This window comes from Protopterus annectens, chromosome 5.part1, assembly GCF_019279795.1.
Source record: "Protopterus annectens isolate FY-2018-M chromosome 5.part1, PAN1.0, whole genome shotgun sequence".
NCBI lineage: Eukaryota > Metazoa > Chordata > Ceratodontiformes > Protopteridae > Protopterus > Protopterus annectens.
In genome coordinates, this window is record NC_056736.1 from 566,620,735 (window position 1) to 566,642,805 (window position 22,071).

Below are 22,071 nucleotides of genomic sequence, written 5' to 3' on the forward strand. Positions count from 1 at the left end.
AATCTACCCAAATTTGATGACTCCAACAGTAAAACACGAAGAACATAGTACAGTTGTGTGCACTTACCATAAATGTAGATGTTCGAGTGTATTCACTGTTGCAGTCCTGGTTACCCTCCCTCCAGCCTCCTTACTTCTCTTGGCTCTACCTTTCCTTCTTGTTGGGTATATTTATTTTTTCTTGTGTATTTACTTTTTGTGGGGGTGTACCATACCATATAATTGCTTCCTATTGTGGGGGCACCTGACATCTGGGGCAAGAAAAACTGAGGTAATGGCGTTGGCTACATGTTTTATACCCCTGACGACCTGACGTTATGGAAGAAGAGACTGCATCCAATGCAGAAATCCAAAGACTCTGGTATTCAGGCCGGCTGAGGGCTACCTGCAGGCAGATAACCCAAATGTGATGACCGCAACAGTGAATATACACTAACATCTACATTTATGGTAAGTGTACACAACTGTATTTTACTGCTATATAAAGCAATGGGACAGCTTGAAACAACCATTTTTTGTATGAGAACAAACCTCCTTGCACCCTTAGAACCAATGAATATCCACTTCGTGGTTGAACAGCATTGAAATGGGCAAAAACTCATCAAAAATGCCAGTAGCTATTTTGGTTGTTCACTGCCTAAAACAAATAAGTTAATCTTTTCTAAGATATTGCGCCTTGTGAAAATAGGGGAATGCCTTTATACATTGATCAAGGCTTTGCCAGAAGACACTAGTTTTGTATGTTAGCAACCATCATTGTACGAGGTTGTTGAATACTTTATTGCAAACATTGCTTTCCTGATAATGTGTATGATGTAGCTGTACTTCACATCATCCCAGAGCATTTTCCCTGCATAGCCAAATGATTTGTCTGTTTCTCTCCTCTGTTTCTTTGCTGTTCAGATTCAGGTGTGCATATATTGGTTGTAGGGAGAAGTATTTTCTGCAAGAATTTTTCTCCACGACTCTAGCATCATATTGTAAGATTTTTGGCCCAGGAAGCACTTGCATTTAGAAGTTTGTTGTCCTTTGTTCCATCCTCTCCCTCCTCCCAAGGTTATTAAACCTCTTAGGTCTCGAAGTCTGTGGCAGTTCACATCTCTCTTTGTACTGTGTTTACAAATAGTTTTGTTCCTTCCTACTGGAACTGTAAACCTCTTGTGCTTTAGGTGATGTACATCTTATGCATCAGTTTTTTTCTGTGAATCGTTCATGCAGTTGAGGATTAAGTAACAAGAAGCCTAATACCTGTGACAGAAAGCAAGACTGATTGAGAATAGGTCCCTGTAGATGATTCCTAGCTTTAGAAAAAATTATAATTTGGGGACTGTTTTGTAGCCTAAGAACATAGGGCGTACTAAAGAGGGTGTAAAGCACAATAAATGAATACAAATGAGACGGTCAGTGGAAAAAAATGTATTTAGCACTGTCCAGAGTCTTTGACAGCAGCACAGAAGATTAAGGCTGTGAGCTGTTAGAGCTTATTCTTGTAGTGCAGGGTGTGATTCTTTGTTTCCATTTCTCATCATGTGACTCTGAGCAGGTCTCTTAGAACTGTGGTCTCAGGCAGTTGGGAAGTTGTGGTAGACTCCTCAGCTCTGCCCGGACCACATGAAAGTAAGCAGTAATTCCATGTACTACTATACTAAATAAATAGAAAAACGTGAATGAGAAGACAAAACAATTCTGTTTCTGGGAGGACATTTGCATATTGCAAAAATGAGAAGGCTTAACTGCAAAACAGATTTAACTGCAAATGAAATGCACATCAGTTTGCTCAGCACTGGCAAATCATTCTGGTTATAACAAAATGCAAATGAGTAATAACTACTTTTAATGCTGCAGAGACGTTAGCTGTTAGAACATCAAAACACCATAAAAGTGAACCTATGTTTATCAGTTTCTCACCATGAAAGTCCTTTAGTTAATATCGCTAAGAAGTTACATTCTTTTAATAGTCTGTGAACTTAATCTCTTAAAAGCTTATGGTAAATCACATGCAGTAAAAAAAAAAAAAAATGTCACCCAGTATGACTAGCATGTAATTGTTTTATTTGTTTTGTTTACTGGGACAGTATACTGATCACAGTATTTATTTATTTACTTACATTTGTTTACCGGGAAAGTCCGACTGGGCCAGAACCCAATTTTCAGCGGAGGCCCGGGGAGAAAAGCTCCATAGAAATATAAGCCAAGTACAATAATTAGTACAATAGTATACATCCAGCAAGATGCAGAATACACTTCATCTAGTTAATCTATACAAAGTAGTATTCGGTACAGTTTTCTAGTAGATCATCTTCTTTTGGCTTTTCCCGGTTAGGGGTCGCCACAGCGGATCACCTTTCCGCTCCTTATTGGCAGTAGGGTTTTTACGGTGTCTAGTTGCCAGCCCAACCTTCCACAGAAGGCACATACATGCACACACTCATGCCTAGGATCAATTTAGAGTGTCCAATCCACCTACAGCATGTCTTTGGGATGTGGGAGGAAACCGGAGCACCCGGAGGAAACCCATGCGACCACAGGGAGGACATGCAAACTCCGCACAGAAGGCACCCCAGCCGAGGATCGAACCAGAGAACCTCTTGCTATGAGGCAACAACGCTAACCGCTGGACCACCGTGGCTGCCCATTAAAGTTTTCTAGTAGATACAGGCTCAAAAAAGAAAAACACACGCATTTCAGTGAAGATCACTGTGAGAAAAATACAATTATTGTGTACATATGAAATGGTTATGAACAAATGAGATTTCCTTTATATATATTTTTGAGGAGTAGGAAACAGAGGAGAAAGAGAAAATGAGGTAAGGAATAGACGTTGTGTTGAGAGAAGTTATCTTGTCAGACAGGTTTGGTGCAGGAGCAATGCCAGTTTTCGGATAGATGTTTAAATAGTGGTTTGAAATTGGTAGATTCAGGTGTGTTTTAGAGGGTGTGGGGTAGAGCGTTCCATAATTTGGCTATTTGATTTGAGAATAGGGCTTTACCACGAGTGTTAACTTTGTTTACTGTGAGAAAGTTTCTGTCTGCAGATCTTAGACTTGTGGGCATGGATAGGAAACAAGTTCCTTGAAGAATGGGCAACTGTCAGGATAGAAGATATTGTGTGTGAATTTAAGATGGTAGAGATGAAGAAGGTTAGGTAGTTCAGGCCAGTTTAATTTATGTAGAGCAATACAATGGTGGGTTTGGTGGAGAAGGCTGGTTGCGAAGCAGGCTATTTTGTTGTAGCAAGTTTCCAATTTGGTTAAGTCTGATTTTTTTTTAAGTTTGTAAAGAGCGGGAAAGCATATAGGAGTGTAGAGAGGAGGAAAGTTCAGGATATGGCTGTCTGGTATTGTCAGTGAGGAATGGCTTGCTTCTGTACAGTGAGCCAAGTTTGATGTGAACTTTCTTAATTGTGATGGCTGTGTTGGTCATATCCGAGTTTGTCGATTTTCAAGGAGTTTTGTATGCTCAACTGGTTGGATGACTGTGTTTGCCAAAAGAATGGTGACATGAGGTGTGGCTGGTGAATGTTTGCTACTGGTAAATAGCATTAACTGTGTCTTTTGGGGGTTGAGGATTAGTTGTGAGTTACTTGGATATGTTTTGTATCATTAAAAGCTGCTTGGGAGGTCTGGTTAAGGTATCTGCTGAGCAGATTAAAGTTGAATTGGCCGCATATGAACTACTTTAGCATGTGTTGTGGTTGAGGCTAGATCATTGGAGGAGATGGTGGAAAGAAGGGGTCCTAGTATGGACCCTTGGGGGACTGACTGAGACAGGCAGAAGTGGTGAGAGTTCGGATTTCCATCGTACTGCTTGTTGTCCTTCAGAAAGACAGCTTAGGAACCAGGAGAGGGGGAAGTCTTTGATATGTTCAGTGAGGCAATAGTACTAAGGCATTTCTGATGGAAGACAGTGTTGAATGCTTTTGACATGTCTAGGAAGAGTGATGCTACTTTGCTGGTTTGAATTTCTCAGCTGGTTGAATGTGTTAGAGAAATTAGGGCTGTGGTGGTGTGTGTCTGTCTGAAACCTTGTTGGGAGGGAGAGAGAAGGTTGTGAGATAACCGGTATTATAATTGTGTGGATACTTTTTTACAGAATTTTGATACCGGGGGGGGGGGGGTGGCTATGAGTCTGTAATTGTTTAATTCTGTTGGTGTTCCTCCTTTATGTAGAGGGAGTGATATAGAAACATCTCCATTAATTTGGGACATATTGTTCTGCTATAGACTTGTTTACCAGACTGGAGATAGGCAGAGCTATGGCATCAGCTGAAAGTTTAAGGTACTCACTGGGGAGTTGGTCAGCTGCTAAGGAGGAAGGTTTCAGTTTTTTCAGCATTCTTCTTATGATGTTAGTTGAGACAAGTTTGAGGTCAAGAGTTTCCACATTAGGTGGAAGAAACGGTGGGGTGGATTTCTTCCCTACATCTAAGGAGAGGATGGTGTTTTAAAGTAGGTGTTGATTTGTGAAGCAATACTCACGCTTTGGTTATTGGTTGTTTATTCTGGGGTTGTAGCTTTACCTGGGTGGAGGAGCGAGTTAATTGCTTGCCAGAACTTTGTGGGATTGTTTTCATATTTGTTTTCCATAAATGTACAATTTTTTTTTTTGTCTAGTTTGAGGGAGGTTTTTGTTTGATTGCGGAGCTGTTGGTATGATAGCAGAGTTTTATTGTCTCTTGTTTTCTGGTATTGAAACAGGTTTTGTCCCTTGCTTTTTGAAGTCTAATGGTTTTTTTTTTGATATCTAGGGCAATCTCTTATTTTAACACAACATGTACGAGTTGGTGCTAAGCTATTTAGGATAGCTAGAAATGTGTCATTGAAGTATGTTACAGCCTGGTCAAGTTTGAGATGAGTGGTGTCCAGTTGCATTTATTGAGCATGTCTAAGAATGCTTCATTGGAGAAGTTTTGGTATTTCGTACAACTTTGTAAACTATGGTTCTGGGTGGGTTCAGCTGATGACTAATTAGGAAGGTTTATGGTCACTTAAATTATTTGTGAGGCATCTGGAAAGATAGTTGTGGGTGATACTGTTAATAAGTGACCAGTCTTAAGATAGAATTCCCATTTGCTATGTTTATCTATTCAAGTGGGAAGCTAGATTGTTTGGGAGAAACCATGTAGATGTAGATAGGTGGAGGGGTCATCATCAGTGCAAGTGTTCCAATCTAATTTGGTCACCTGTGGTAATTGTTTCATGGGAGTAGGTTGAGGCTGTCCAGGCTATGAGTTCCTCAATGGCAGTGGGAGTATTGTTGGGAGGTATGTGAGTGGCTATTATGGTAATATTTGTCTTTGGGTTGATTCTGAGCCGTGTTACTAGGACTCCAAAGTTGTTATAAGGTTATTTGGTGGGTAGGTAGTCTATGCTTAAGTTATCTTTGTAGAAGATTGCAACCTTGCCACCCTTCTTCCGGATCCTGTCTAACCTCTGTATGCTATAACTTTGGAGTATGTCTGGGTCTCTTATATGTGGTTTTTAGGCAAATTTCTGTTGCTATAAGAATGTCTGGTGAGTATTATGCAATGACTGCATGAAACTCTGTGATTTTGTTAATTATGCTTCTAAGGTTCATGTTAAGAATGAGAAGATCTAGTTTTATTATGAAGAAGGGGTGGAATGGTAGCCATGATGGTATGTTGTGCAGTATGTGGCCCAGGATTAGGGTGTATATCACCACTATGGAGAATCTTTGATAATATGCATGCATGTTTGTGTGACAGTTTGGAGAGTATCTTAAGGTATTTACTGAAATGGTTAGTGGTATTGCTGACAAGTACATATTTGAAGTGGAAGTATGCAATAGGTGTGTGATTGTAGAGTTGGGAGGAGATGGCACGGTAGGAGAGTGAGGAGTGGATGGTATTCGTATAATATAGTGTGGGACTATGGACATGTATCTGTAGGTAAGTGTAGGATGTTAGATGTTATGCTGATAGCAATAGGGTGTAGAGTGTAGGCAAGAGAGAGCATGGTGTGTATTCTTTTTAAATGTTAGACCGTTTGCTGGCACTGCCCAGGTGAAGGAATTCACAAAAAAATAAAATGCAACAATTTCACAAAGGACAGATATTCCAAAGATATTTGATGCAGTGTGTAAATATTAACAGAGTAGTAAAACAAACCTGAATTAAGACGACAACAGATGAGAACAGGAGGGTCAAAATAGGAGTGATGCAGGTGAGGAAGGAGTTAGGTTGTGTTCAGTGGAAAAGCACTTTCAGTCAAATTTTTGATGTAGGTATGAATTGAGCTCTGAATGTGAGGAAAAGGACACGACTTCTATATCAATCAGGAAGGATTTCTGGTGTTTGAGTGCAAGAATGGAGAATGAATGCTTGGTATAGTGCAGTTTGGTTCAGGGTGTCTGGAGTGAGGGAGTTTAACCGGGAGAGGTTGTAGAGGGTGGTTTTATTATGGAGTTTGGCTGCAAGAGGTGGGAAGGCACCTGGCTAAAGTAGTTTACAAGGAGACCCTAAGAGTAACTCACTCTGTAGGAGACTGGTAGTCATGTGGCTTTGGAGTGGAGGGTAAGGGAATGGTGTTCTTAAGGTGGGGTAATTGGAAATGAATTGGCAGGTTTTGTTTCAATGGATTGTACTATGGATGAGTTTTTTGAGGCTGTGGCTATGAGGGGCGGGAGGGGAGTCCATGTTCAAGTTGAACAAGTGGAGCACCTTTGCCTATTGTAGCTCTAGCTGGTCTGAAGAGAAAAGGAGATATTTTCTAGGATGAGAGTAAAATAACTGATAGATTTCCTGGTGTTTTCAGTGTAGCTTTGGAAGTTAAGTGACTGGAAATATAAGTATTTAAAGAATGTGATTGCAGATGTTCATCGTGTTACACTGCTGCAGTCATTACACTTGGGTTATCCTGCCGTCAGGCGGTCCCGCAGTCGGCCAGAGTTCCAAAGTCTTGGTCTGGCGGCGGTTGCTGTCGCTTCTTCCCTGACGTCAGTGCGCCAGGGTATATAAGATGTATCCGACGCCATTTTCTTCAGTCTTTCTTGCCCGAAGCAGAAGTCGAATTTCAGATCCGAAGTCTTCAATAAAGCTAAGTACCCCATTGGGGAAACTTTTTTCTTGCCTCAGACCGATGTCAGAAAAAGTTAATAATTGTATTTCTTGTGGGAAGCAAATACCTCATAAGGACTTCCACTCTTACTGTATTCCATGCCTAGGCCCTGATCATGACGTCACTAGTTGTCGGTTTTGTGCTAGATTTAACAAACACACTATAAAAAGACGTTTTGATTTTGCTTTACACTACTTTGGCAGAAGGTTCAATTATACTATGCCGTCGGATCAGCCGACTACCTCAATACTGAAAAAATGCAGAGACAAGGATAGACCGGCATCCGAGGTCCAGAACCGACAAAACCTCTTCTAGGTCAGTCTCCGGTTCTCAGTGAGGCGCTTTCGCAGCCCCTGACACCCGCTACCTCAGAGCCACAGGCCGCTTCTGACTCCCACATGGAGACATCTAGGCCTCTGGAAACTCAAGGTATTGGGCCTATGGAAACGAATCCCTCAGATGGGTCCAGAGCCGCTGAGCAGGCATCGGCTTCTGAGGGTGTTTTCAGGCCTTCACAACTTACCATAAAAACAACAGCCAAGACAAAGGTACCATTAAAGTCAAAGAAACAAGTACAGCATTCTCCTGGACAGTCCTCCATGCCAAAGAAACAGATGCTTAAAATGGCCGAAGACCTCATTACTTTAATTAGGGGTTCCCATCCCTCCTGAGAAAGGGCCTAGGCAGGATACAGACTGACTCCTCTGATCAGGTTTCCATTTCCTCTGATTCCTCTTCAGACCAGGGATACTCTCTACCCCCCTTATGAGGATTCTGATGCTGAAGAATCTTTCCCTTCAGCCTCTCCTGAGGGTTATTCTTTTGGGGAAACTTTACATACCATGAAGGGAGCATTTCCATTGGGAAAGTCAGGATTACTCAGAATTCAAGAAAAGGCTCAGGGATTTGCTCAGCACAGGCCCCTGGCTATTCTGCCTGTGCTAGATATTGTGGATGATGTGTTCTCTGAATCCAGCTGATCTCCTGACTCTTTGCCCCCTGCTCCACCCAAGCCAGATAGGTTTTATAGAGCTCCTGACTCTCACAAGTTTCTTTACAAAAACCCTTCTGCTGATCCAGAAACTATTTCCCAGGGTTCAAAAGGGGTTAAGGCTTCCATTGCAAAAAATCCAGTACCCTCTGATAGAGATTCCAGAGCTTTGGATAGATGGGGGAAGAAAGTATACACATCTGCAACTTTAGCAGTAAGAGCTTTAAATTGCCAGTTTCACATGCTTAAGTACCAACAATATTTAATGGCTGTTAAAACAGAAAATGCTTGCAAGCTCAGAAGCCCCTGATTGTAAAGAAATGCAGGATTTATTGCATGCAGTTGAACAGGTGGGAAAACACTCTGCAATGTGGTTTTGATTCTTTAGAGGCCTCTTGTAGAGCCGCAGTTACAGGTTCTGTTATTCGAAGACATGCTTGGTTAAAAGAACAGAGTTTACCTGATCATGTTAAGGCAAAATTATTGGATGCTTCTTTACAGCATGATACCTTGTTTGGTGTTAAGGCAGAAGAGGTGTTAAAGAAAATGGAGGATAAAGCTAAATCTATGCAAACAGTCAAGGATTTCTTACAGGTACAGCCACCTCGGTTTAGCAGAAATTGGCCAACAAAGAATTGGTCCTTTCCAGTGTCGGACAGGCCAGAGAGAGGCAGATACAGACACCCAAGAGGCAGATCTCAACCCCAAGGCTCAAACAGACGACAGTGGGGCACCTCAACCCCAAAAGGAGGTGAGGACAAGTCTCAATCTTACAGGAAACAGTCACAATGACTTTCCTCTTCGTACGCCAAGCACTTCCCTTTTGGAAGCCCCCTTAGGGGGAAAACTAGCACTTTTTTCTCAAAACTGGCAAACAATCACCCAAGACAAATAGGTTCTGAATATTGTGTCTCAAGGTTACAGATTCCACTTTCATACTTTACCAAGGCTAAAAAGAATGCCAGACCTGCCACAAAATCAATGGGCAGAGGCACAAAAACAAATTTCAGCCCTCATGGACATGAGAGCTATTCAAAAAGTACCACAACAGGAACAAGGACAAGGATTTTACTCAAGACTCTTCCTGGTCCCAAGAAAGGACAAGGCCTGGAGGCCCATACTAGACCTTTCAATTCTGAATACTTACCTGGATATTCCGAAATTCAAAATGTTGACATCACAGCAGCTTCTACCCATGCTGGAAAAACATACACCAGTACAAAACGAACCTCTTCTAATCCAAAAACATCCACGAAAAAAAGCAAAAGGAAGGAATAAATCAGCTTTCAGGATATATAAAATTCATTTAATAATCCATACGTTCTGGTACCTCAGCAGTTCGCCTTCAGTGGAACAATTTCAAATACATTACATCCCTCATATATAGTGACATCATCTAATTAATCACAATCAATTAACCTTCAAATACATTTTCTTAAAGCTGAAACACACAAAATGTCAATGAAATAAATACTTCAAATTTTTAAACTAATGAATTAATAAACTGTGCTGAAAAACACATTACTTATACATATGCTATGAATGTAATATTATACTCTGTACTACTAATATATCTGTTTATTATTTATACATTAAATATACAATGTTAAATACATATAAAGCACAGTAATAAATACTAGCAACATTTTAAATATTATTACTATGGCCTACGGTATTGTTAGATAAATATAAAAAGAAAAACAAATAATTATCAACCTATTCCAGCATCCAAATTCATTCATCTAGGATGTAAGGTATGATAATTGAAAATCATTTTGTGTTCCAACCTATTTAATTCATTCTTAAAATTCCCTCCTAATAAATGTGGTCTAGCCAAAACACTAAAGTTGAATCCATCAATTTCACACTTATGTATTGTGGCAAAATGAAAAGCCACAGGGCTATCCATATTTTTTCTCCTAATGTCCCCCAAATGTTCTAAAATACGAACCTTAACTTTTCTAGCTGTTTGTCCTATATACCACTTGGGTTCTGCATAATTACAACCCAAAATGTACACTACCCCTGAAGAAGTGCAGTCAAATCTTTCAAAAGCTACGTATTTTCTACCATTGATTTTCTTCCCATGCATATTACTAACCTTCTCACAGATAGAACACTGTCCACATCTAAACATTCCAACATTCCCATCAGGAGAATACAACAATTTCTTATACAGTAACTCTCTTAGATTTTTATATCTACTGTATGAGAAGATAACCCTCTTTGGAAATAAGTGTCCAATAGAAGCATCATCACTAATTACATGCCATAACTGTTTGAAAATTTTTTCTATAATTTTTGAAAGTTCTGAATACTTGGAAACAAAGAACATTTGTTCTTCATCAGCATTGCCTGAGCGTGCTCTCCTACAAGCCCCTACATTTTTCTTTTTTTGTATTAGATCATCATAGATCTTACAAAGTGAATCTTCAGAATAACCTCTGGACAACAATCTGTCAAAAACTTCACCTAACACTTCTTCCCACAAAGTATGGTCAGGTGTATTCCTACAAATTCTCTTAAACTCACTTTCAGGCAAAGCCTTATTGAGATGAGGCAGATGCATGCTGCTTGCATGCAAAAAGTTATTGACGGCTGTTGGTTTTTTGAAGGGTTTATACTGAATCAGGTTATCCCTTCCGACATGAAATTCAACATCCAAAAATGGCATGTTGCTCTTTGAAATTTCAAAACTAAATTTTAAACCATGCCAATTTTTCTCCAATTCATCCATGAAAATTTTGAATAAAAAATGTCACCCTTACAAACAAAAATCAAATCAATATAACGTTTGTAAAAAAAACACATTATTAACAAAAAAAGAAGTTTGAAACATAAATTCCTTCTCAAACTCACCCATATAAATTATAGCATAGGAGGGAGCAAAAGCTGCTCCCATTGCTGTTCCCTTTACCTGAAGATAAAAATCTTTGTTCCATGTAAAATAATTAAGAGTTAACCTATATTCTAACAACGAAAGCAGATAACCTGTTCTAGGCCCTTCACCCATCATCTTTTGCATAGCCTGTAAACCCCATTTTTTATCAATATTGGTATACAATGAACAAACATCCACCGTAGCCAAATAATAATCTTCTTTCCATTCCATTAGGCATATAATGCCTTACATACTTCTTCAGTGTTTTTAACATGTGAGACCACCTTGGGTAAGTATTTTTTAAAATGAAAATCCAAAAATGTATTTACTTTTTCAACAAAAGATCCTATGCCTGATATAATTGGCCTTCCTGGTAGATTCACTACACTTTTATGGATTTTTGGTATTATGTAAATGTACGGATGTAGTAAATCTGGATTTGTTAACTTTCTTACATTACTACTATTAAAAAAATCCCAACCTTTCACCTCTTTCCAATAAATCATTCAATTCATCTTTATAAGGTTGTAAAGGATTCCCATCTAATTTGACGTAAGATTCTTCTGCTAAAATGGCCTCAACAATCTTTTCGTACTTTACAGTATCCATTACCACCCAATTTCCACCCTTGTCCGCTTGTCTCAGTTATCTTATCTAACTTCATTCTAAAATCCTGTAATGCCCGCCATTCATTTTTGTTAAGATTAAACACTTTCTTTTCCTTACAAAATATTTTATATGACTTTTCATTACAGGAAATTAGAACTTGTTCAAATGAAGTGATAACCATAGAAAATTTTGGAGGAGAAAAAGTACTGTTACTAGGAAGGTTGGGTAGTTCTAAATGCCCATAACCTTCCCCAAGAGAAGAAGCTGAACTATTAACATTGGACACACTGTTATCATATACACTAACAGCATCATACACATGAACATCATCATGAAGCAAAGAACTTTCATCATAATCATAAATACTCATATTTAACAAATCATCTTCCAAAACATGTTCAGATATGGTCATATCTGAAAGGGATTTACGATTGGAAGAATGTACCCTTAGGTACAACTTGCGAGTAAATCTCTTAACATCACGTATAATATCAGCCAGGGAGGGAATTCTAGTAGGTACAAACTTAGTACCTTTTATCAAAACATCATTCATCTCCCTGCTAATACCAATCTTAGAAAGATTCAGTACAGACAAACTTCCACAGTAAAAATTATAACCAACAGTGTCCTTCATACTACTTTCATGTCTCATGATGTAACCCAATTGTGACAAGTCTCAGTCAGTGTCTTTAACATTATTTCTGTCCGTATTATGTTCAATCAAAGTCTCATTAAGAGTTGTATTATCAACATGAACAGTTTGATTATGCTGCCATCTTGTAATGACACAAACAGGACTTGCTTGTAGTTTTTTTGGGGCATAGAAGTCGAAACAGTGGTTGACGAGGAACCAGTTTTCCTTTGATTCCTTTTTGATCGTGTCTGTGCATACACACCTGATTTTTTCACATTCTAATCCCCTTTACAGCTATCCGAACCTTCACCAGAACACTCCACCACGATGTCCTCAAATGAAACGCTTTTGCGGCTTCCTCCTATTTCATTGGAAGAGTATGACGAACCATTATCACTTCCGGTGGTCCATCTTCTTGAATTCCGATGGAAACTGCGTCCCTTAGACGGCCAGTCAAATATTTCATTTTTCTCATAGTCCTTAATGCCCCGCTTTAATTTGGACTTTTTTCACTCCATGACCTCTCCTTCAAGTTTAGCAATTTTATCATTTATATTCTTAAAATTGCTTTGGAATACGTTGTTGGAAATTTTACTAATCAACTCTTACTGCAGTTCAATGATTTTCTTATGCAAGCTCTCAATTGTTCTATTGTTTTTCTTGATTAATATTTTTAACCAATTCAACGAACACTCTTGTGCCTCCTGCCTCCATTCCAGTAACAAATCCTTCTCATGCTCACCAAAACCACCTGCTGGCAATTTATCTATTCTCAGTCCTCTAGGTGTAATGCTGAGATTTACATACTTCTCAAGTAGCTTGGGTATCGTAGAATACTGTTACTTCTTTTGACATGGCATGCTCTAATCAAACAAATACTTCAGTAAACAAGTTGTTGTCCGTAGCCCATAAATCTGACATTGCTAGTTTACGTTCCCTTTCCTTAAGTAATTCAGCAAACAGTAAGTTCTCACCAGCAGTATTTCCTTCCATATTGCAACTCACGAAAAACATACACCAGCACAAAACGAACCTCTTCTAATCCAAAAACATCCACGAAGAAAAGCAAAAGGAAGGAATAAGTCAGCTTTCAGGATATATAAAATTAATTTAATAATACATACGTTCTGGTACCTCGGCAGTTCGCTTTCAGTGGAACAATTTCAAATACATTGCATCCCTCATATATAGTGACATCTAATTAATCGCAATCAATTAATCAATTAACCTTCAAATACATTTTCTTAACGCTCAAACACACAAAATGTCAATGAAATAAATACTTCAAATTTTTAAACTAATGAATACCCATGCTGGTCAAGAAGGCTTGGCTTGTTAGTATGGACCTCAAAGAGGCCTACCTGCATGTCCCTATTAGACAAAATTGCAGAAGATACCTCAGATTCAAAGCTGGTACAATGCACTAACAATTCTCTGCACTGCCCTTTGGCTTATCTACTGCGCCCAGGGTCTTCACAAAGTGCCTGACACCAGTAATTGCATTTTGCAGACAAAAAGAAATTAAAATATATCCATACCCGGACGACTGCCTCATTCAAGCAGAGACAAAGGACATTCTTCTACAGCATCTGGCGTTTGTAAAAAGGTTGCTAATTTCTCTAGGGTACACAGTAAACAAAAATAAGTCAAAACTAGTGCACTCGCAACAGATTATATTCCTGGGTGCCAGCTTAAATACAACGGCCCAGATGGCTTACCTCACACCAGACAAGTTCAACTAACTCAATATTTTCAATTACTGGCAAAAAAGTCTGCAAGAAAAATTCTGCAGGCCGTGGGATTCATGGCATCCTGCATACTACTAATACCATATGCCAGACTGCATATGAGGAAATTACAATGGTACCTAAAAAGTGTTTGGACTCAACACTCTCACAGTTCAGAAGCAGTAATACCAATGATTCCCTGCCTACAACAGGAGTTTCGATGGTGGGCACAGGCACGTCACCTAAACAAGGGTCAGCCTTTTACCCGACCCACGGCCCGGCAAACTCTAACAACAGATGCTTCGGATTACGCCTGGGGAGCACACGTGGCAGGAAAATGCATTCAGGGCAAGTGGACCTTAGACCAGATGCATCTTCACATCAATCAAAAAGAGATGGCTGTTCAAAATGCCCTAACAGCTTTCAAGGACCTTCTACATCCAGGACAACTATTACTAAAGACAGACAACACCACAGTAATGTGGTACATAAACAAGCAAGGGGGCACTCATTCTTATCCCCTATGCAGGCAACCCATGACCTTGTGGAACACAGCTCTAACGTACCAAGTTCACCTGCAAGCACAATTCCTGCCAGGAAAGAAAAATACTATGGCAGACTAAGCAGAAATATCATGGACCCTCACAAATGGAAATTTAATCCACATCTTCAGCATGGTAATGCAAAAATGGGGATGCCCAGACATAGATCTTTTTGCCTCCCCACTGAATTGCAACTACAAAAATTCTGCACAAGGACTTATCACAAACAAGCATGGAAAGTGGATGCTCTTCTGTTCAACTGGAAAAACCTAAACGTTTATGCCTTCCCACCACTGCCTCTCCTTTCAAAGGTACTCCTAAAAGCCAGACAAGAAAAATCACAGATGATCCTGATTGCTCCAGACTGGCCACGCCAGCACTGGTACCCTATCTTAAGGAACTTGGCTCAGGGCCCACCATTAATTTTGCCTCAAATTCCACACCTTCTGACTCAGCAAAACAATCAGATCCTGCACGGTCAGCTCAAAACCCTAAACCTGGCTGCATGGCAGATACATTAGTCAAACAGGCAACACCTCTCTCTAAAGCTGTAATGGATGTCATTTTGGAGGCCAGGAGGTCTAGCACCAGGAAAGCTTACTCAGAAAAATGGAAGAGATTCTGCGCCTGGAACCAGGCTCAAAGCCTTGACCCTCTTGTTCCAAACATTCCTCAGATTTTACAATACTTAACTGAGATGCTCGACAGAGGCCTATCCTTCTCATCAATTAAGATCCACGCCTCTGCCATTTCAGCACATTACAACACAGATCCTCCTTTATTCTGTCATCCCTTGCTAAAGCAGTACCTCAGAGGGGCTAAAAACATAAGACCACCCCGGAGAGCACCAACACCAACTTGGGACTTCAATTTTGTTTTGGAAAAACTGACCCTACCACCTTTTGAGCCAGCCAATACAGCCGATCTAAAATTTTTATCATGGAAAACAGCTCTGCTCCTGGCAGTAACTTCAGCACGAAGAGTCTCAGAGCTACAGGCATTAATGGCAGTGGAACCTTTTATAATTTTTCATCAGGACAGGGTATCTTTAAGGACAAACCCTACCTTTATGCCAAAGGTGGTATCTAGTGTGACTCTTAACCAAACCAGCCATTTGCCAACCTTTTATCCAAACCCCCAGAATAAAGGGGAGAACCTTCTGCATTCTTTGAACATTCACAGGCAGCTACGCTTCTACTTGGACAAAACAAAAGCTTTCAGGAAAACTGAGCAACTGTTTGTAGCATATGCTGCAGGATCACAGGGCAAGGCGATCTCAAAGCAGACTATATCCAAATGGATAGGACACTGTATTCAGTACTGCTACACACAGCATGGAAAATCGGTCCCAAATAACATTAGGCCACATTCCACCAGGGCAACAGCGACTTCAACAGCCTTTCTCAGAGGAGTACCTACCAAGGAAATTTTGGAGGCTGCAACTTGGAGTTCAGTGCACACCTTTACCAAGCATTACCACATGCCTCTCTACTCTAAATCCAGAGCAGGATTTGCCACTGCAGTTCTGCAGGGCCTCATAGCCAATCCTAACTCTTTATAGACCAGCCACCCAACCTTAGCTTTGGGATTCTACCCAAGTGTAATGACTGCAGCAGTGTAATACGATGAACATAGTACAGTTTTGTACCTACCATAAATGTAGATGTTCAAATGTTCACACTGCTGCAGTCCAGGTTACCCTCCCTCCATCCCCTCTGAACTAGCTGGACTTATCTATAACTTTCTGTCCTATACAACCTTTGGGGTGTATTTGCTGGTAACTGAAGGTATTGTTTTTATTTTATATGTATATTTTTGATTAGCAATATGTATTGCCTACCTACTTGGGGGCACCTGACATGTGGGGCAAGAAAAACTAAAGAAAATGGCATTGGATGCATCTTTTATACCCCTGGTGCACTGACGTCAGGGAAGAAGCGACAGCAACCGATGCCGGACCAAGACTTTGGAACTCTGGCCGACTGCGGGACCGCCTGACAGCAGGATAACCCAAGTGTAATGACTGCAGAAGTGTGAACACTCGAACATCTACATTTCTGGTAGGTACAAAACTGTACTATCACAGTTGTTCCCCAAGAGAAACTTGGGAGACTTGAGACTTTTAGGAGTTTATCAGCTTTTGTGTTTTTCCAAATGTCATGCATTTTGTTTTTGATGGATTTCTGGGTAGCTTATGGTTTAGCCAAGAAATAAGGGAGTGGAGGTTCGACTGAATCTTTTAGTAGTTGAATGAGGGGACTGGATCGAAGAATAACTGTTGTTGTATCTTTCGGCTTTTCCCGGTTAGGGGTCACCACAGTGGAACTCCGGTCCGCTAATGATTGGCAGTAGATTTTACGTACCAACTTGCCAGGCCTGACGCACAACCTTCAACGAAGGTACACACCCATTCACGCTCGTCTCCACACACAAGACACTTTAGCTGAGAATCGAACAGGACAACGTCTTACTGTGAGGCGACAACGCTACCGCAGCACCACCGAATAACTGTCATTTACATAAAGATTGATAGGAAGTTTAGGGAGATCAACAGGGTAATTAATAAAGATCAAAAACAGTGGGATGAGTGTTGATCCCTGGGGTACTCCCCTTGGAAGTAGAGCTGGAGTTGATAGGGATGAGCCTATTTTGACTGTGAAATACCTATTTCAGAAATGTTGGAACCAGGTGACATTGTGTGGACTAACACCAATTTCTTGGAGAGAATGATGGAACAGAAAGTGGTCTGCTAGATCAAAAGTTTTAAAAATGCAATGTAGAGAATTTCCGAAAAGTTTCCTTTATCCATGTTAAAAAGGATCTCATCTGTAAGTGACTAATGTGCTATCATTGTACTTCACCAGCCCAGAATCCATGCTGTTTGACATGAGGTAGTACTGTCTGATGCAAGTGGCATTTGGTTGTAGATTAGTTTCTCAAGTGTGGCGGTAGGGTGGAAATGGGAGGCATTTTCTGGCTGAGGCTGTTTGGCAAGGGGTTTAATGAGCGGTTTTCTATATGCCTGGCATTGTATTTTGAGTTAAGCAGAGATAATAATTATGGGGAAGAGGTGTGGTAAGGAAGTCATTGCAGAGTAATGTAAATCAAGGGAGTAGGTTGCCTGCACAGGGAGGGAGTGCATTCAATCGTATATTTTCTAGTGGGAGGTCAAGGTCTTTGTGTAATTTTCTTAAGATAAAAGAGAGGGGATAAAAACGACGGGACAGGGTAAGTAGGGGGAAGATGTAGAGGCTGCTGTAATAGGTAGGTAATTGAATACCTTGAAAAGTTCAAGGTTGAGAGTTGTCGTTAAGAGGTCTGGATGGTGACAGGGGTGGAGGGTAGGATAAGTGGAATTTCAGCCTGTGAGAAGTTACTTTCTGAAATGTTTGGGTTTTGTCTAACAGAGAAAGTTGTTGGTTTTTGAAATAGTTGGTTTTGTGCCTGCATTACGTAGAGAGGAAAAGCTGTATGATTTTCTGGTGAGAAGATTAATCTCCATAAAGACGATGCATCATCCCCAAGTTTGAGCAGAGCTTTCATGTCAGTGTTTATTTTATTTATCATTTGTTAACCTGGAAAGTCCAACTTGGAACAAAGCAAATTTTCATGGGAGGCCCGGGGAGGAATGCTCCAGATGCATGTCTTTGTAACATGGGAGGAAACCGGAGCACCCAGGCGAAACCCACATGAACACAGGGAGAACATACAGACTCCACACAGAAGGCACCCCAGCTGAGAATCGAACCGGAGAACCTCTTACTGTGAGGCGACAATGCTACCGCTGCATCACTGAGCTGTCGAATGTTTGCTAGGGGAGGTTGATGCATTAGAAAAGGTGCTGTTTGGCAGGATAGACTTTATCTTCAAGTTGATGGGGAGGGTTTGTGCAACAGCTATGGCAGCTGAGTTGGTGTTTTGTAAGTTAGTAATGGGAGATCATTCAAAAGTTTGTGTTTTTTAGTTTGTCTGTATTGGTGGGTCTGGGTCTGAAGGTAGGTAGTTTGGAGGCAGTTTTGGTTAATGGTGGATAATTTAGAAAATTACTGGGGAATAGTCTCTGAATGAGGGTGGAAGAACAGATATATTGGGGATGATGGAAGTTTATAAGTAATTTACTAGGCTAATGCCCCCAGGAGGCTTTAAGTGTAGCTGTTATTCCCAAAGTGAAAATCAAACTTTCTACCTTGTGTCTGTGAGGTAAACAAACTTCACCATTATGTCAACCTGCAACCCCAGTTGGTGATTAGCAGATCAGGAGGGAGTGGTTGTTCGATGATTTGGACGAGTAGCGTCATTGACTAACTGCATAAGATTGATGTTGACCAGAAATTTGGCAATGTCATTTCTCAAAGGACCTAGGTAGTTTAGGTTAAAATCACCTAGAATCACCATTTTTATAGTTGCAGGCAGCTGACAGGGAGTGTGTCAGTATGGTTTGTGATGTCAAATGCTTGCAACTAGGATTGTCAGTGTGGTTTGTTTTCATTTATATAAATGTATGATTGCTTATGTTGTAAGTGATGGTTTAATAAAGATGGGCAGGAATTGAATAATTTATGTAATGTTCCTTAGGTTATGTGATATATAGCAACATGTGAAGTATAATGTTTGTTAATACAGTTCATTTTACTCTCATATAAATGTAAATGTGCCTATGTCATAAGTGATAATTCAATAAAAATGTTTAAAAAATAAGGGATTTCAATTTGGTAAGGGAGACTGCAGGAGGAAGGTAGACAACTGCAATTAGAAGGTGACTATTCTTCCAGGAGGGAAGTTGTAGAAATATCCATTGTTTGAGGAGACATTTGCTTAAGCAATGATAGTTGGCTTAAGGTTGTTTTTATAAAGAATGATAGTGCCCCACTTTGTCTACTGCCAGGCCTTGCATCTTATAGGTGTTTGTAAGAGGGAAATAGATGCTGGAAATTATACTTGTTTTGTTGGAGGCATGTTTCAGTGACAGCTGTGATATGGGGTGAGTGGGTTGTAAGGAAGGTGTTTGTGGTCAAGTTTGTTAGAGATGATTTGGGTGTTAATGCACAATAGAGCATGGAGGTGATGGGAAAAGTTGTGTTAGGTGGTGGGAGAAACCTGGACTGGGATTCATTGTTGGCTCTGATGAGGTGTATGAGCAGGATAGGGATGAATTTATAAAGGTGGTTAGAAGTGTGAGATGAGGTTGTTTGAGTTTGGTAATTTTGGCGGGGATGAGGTAAAGGGAGTGTGAAGTTAGAGTTGTGTGGCTGGACTTCAGCAATGTTTTACTGCATCTGATGCATGTTGATGTGCTGCAGGTACAAGGGGGCATTGCTTTCATGTATTCTGGGACTGTCCTGCACTGGTAAATGTTGAGTTTGAAGTCTCTCATTTAATTCATTGGTTAGAACATTTCTTTTAGATCTTTATTGTTTGGTTCTTGCAAGAGTTCTTAAACTTTGTAAATAGTCTGTCATTGCTCTTTATTATATTGATACTAGCTAACACATTGCTAACAATGAAATGGAAATTGGAAGTCCTAGCTATTGAAGAGAGTAGGAGGCTGATTAGTGGACTGGCAGATGTAAAGGAAAGGGTATCTAGGAGTAAGAAGTTGCAGATTTACCTAGAAAATGGATGCAATGGCTCCAGTACATCTATACACTGGATGAAGAGTGGGTCTCCTAATACAAGGAGATGATTAGATTTATGTTTAAGCTTCTGCTTGGATTGCTTTTCTTTTTCTCTGTCCTAAACATCTTTTTCTACTACTTTTGCCTTGGGATGAGTATTGATCCCTGTCGTACTCCTATTTGTTCTATTCATAGAATTTATATCTTGGGATTTGAGTATTTACACAAATTGTATTTGTGTTGTACAAGTTAAAGTTGAGTGTGCAGTGTTCTCATGTTGCTGTTTTAACAAAATTGTTATAAAAGTATAATTTGAATAAAATACCATTTGGTCAAAAATGACATCCGACAACTAGTCAAAAACCATAAAAAACGTTTGAACTTTGTTGTGAGCTAAAATTGAAATACAAAGATTGGAGTCTAGGAAATGAACTCCATATCTTTAGGGTTAAAATGTAATGCACAACACTAAATATACCTAAATTAAGCATACATTTTAAAGGGCTGTTTCTAATTATAATTCGCATGCATTACTATGTAAAGTTATCAGTTTTAGTTGTAACCCTATTCTGATGAAGTTTCAATAGAGATGAATGTGTTCATGAGGAGAAATTGCTGTTTGTAGTATGTTATTAAATTGCCAGCAAAATATAAATCATTTTTTTACCACAAGACTGTAGCGTGGAAGGGAATGTCAGTGAATACTTAAGATTCTGTTGTGTATGTTTTTGCAGCATATGTACAGACTGCAGGTCATGCTTTTTACTTCGCCTTTAAGTCATCAACCCTTTCTATCATGAACAGAAAAGTTTGGTTGAATGGACACATTGTCCACAAAATATTTTACTAAGATTAGACTCAACATTGTTGATGCCCCTTGCTGTATATCTGGGTTTATTTTGTTTTTCATATGAGGCTAAGGAGTTCTGTCTGAATTACTTGGTTGTTGAAATATTTAGAAAAATGTGAAAACTACATTTATATAAATTTTGTGTCTTTCGGCTTTTCCCGGTTAGGGGTTGCCACAGCGGAACTCGGGTCCGCTAATGATTGCTAGTTGATTTTTACGTGCCAAGTTACCAGCCCAGACGCACAACCTTCAACGAAGGTACGTCCATTCACGCATGTCTCCACGCAGAAGACACTCTAGCTGAGAATCAAACCGGACAGCGTCTTACTGTGAGGCGACAACACTACCGCAGCACCATCATAAAATCAACCATTAATATTCCATTTACCTGCACTAGGCAGAGGTCAAATATTAATGCAGCTGAGTTCCTACCCAACCACCCATCCCAACTTTCACAACTGTATCTTTTCCTCTAGGTGTCAAATATTGCTTGTTCATATTTGCATCAATAATTCCAAAACCATGCCATGTTTAAGGTTTTAAAAGATTTCATCTTAAAGCCTACACAATGGCAAACTCAGCTGCATTTATATATATATATATATATATATATATATATATACACACACACACACACACACTATTTTATTTTACATTTGTTGACTGGGCTGGTCCAACTGGATATATGTCCATTTTCAGCAGTGGCCCAGGGAGAAAAGCTCCAAGTGAAAATATTAATAAACAGAGTTACAAATATAGCTCAGAGAAAAATAATAGCATTAGCATATTCTTACAGTGGCAACAATAAGCAATTAAGTACAAATAGAGGGAGTTCAAATTGAGTATGATAGCAGAAAAGTGAGTTTTAGTAAAGATTTGTATGCATGATGAGTACTAGGAGCAAATTGCAAGCTAGTCAGGGTTAGTACAGGGGCAGAGTCAGTGAGTCATGAGGGGTGAGTTTTGAGCTGGGATTTGAAACCGGGAAGAGATAGCAGTGAGGTTGGCAGAAAGGGAGTTCCTGGCTTTTCCTACTGAGTTAAAGAACAAGGAGTCGCCTGCCAAGTTGGATTTACAGGTTGATATAAGAAGTTTGTTAGAAGAATGTAGGCTTTTGAGGTTGCAATAAGGAGTAATAAGGGTAGT

At 39.9% G+C, this 22,071-nt stretch overlaps 1 protein-coding gene across 1 annotated transcript in view; it reads left to right on the plus strand.

Annotated features, from left to right (window-relative positions):
* The window catches only part of XPO4 (exportin 4), a 1,500,264-nt gene that overhangs the window by 1,041,515 nt on the left and 436,678 nt on the right, over positions 1-22,071 (plus strand). Inside the window, exons 16-17 of the mRNA XM_044073186.1 lie at positions 5,735-5,758; positions 7,585-7,612. Coding sequence (XP_043929121.1) covers positions 5,735-5,758; positions 7,585-7,612 — 52 coding nt within the window. The remainder of the gene's footprint in view (positions 1-5,734; positions 5,759-7,584; positions 7,613-22,071) is intronic.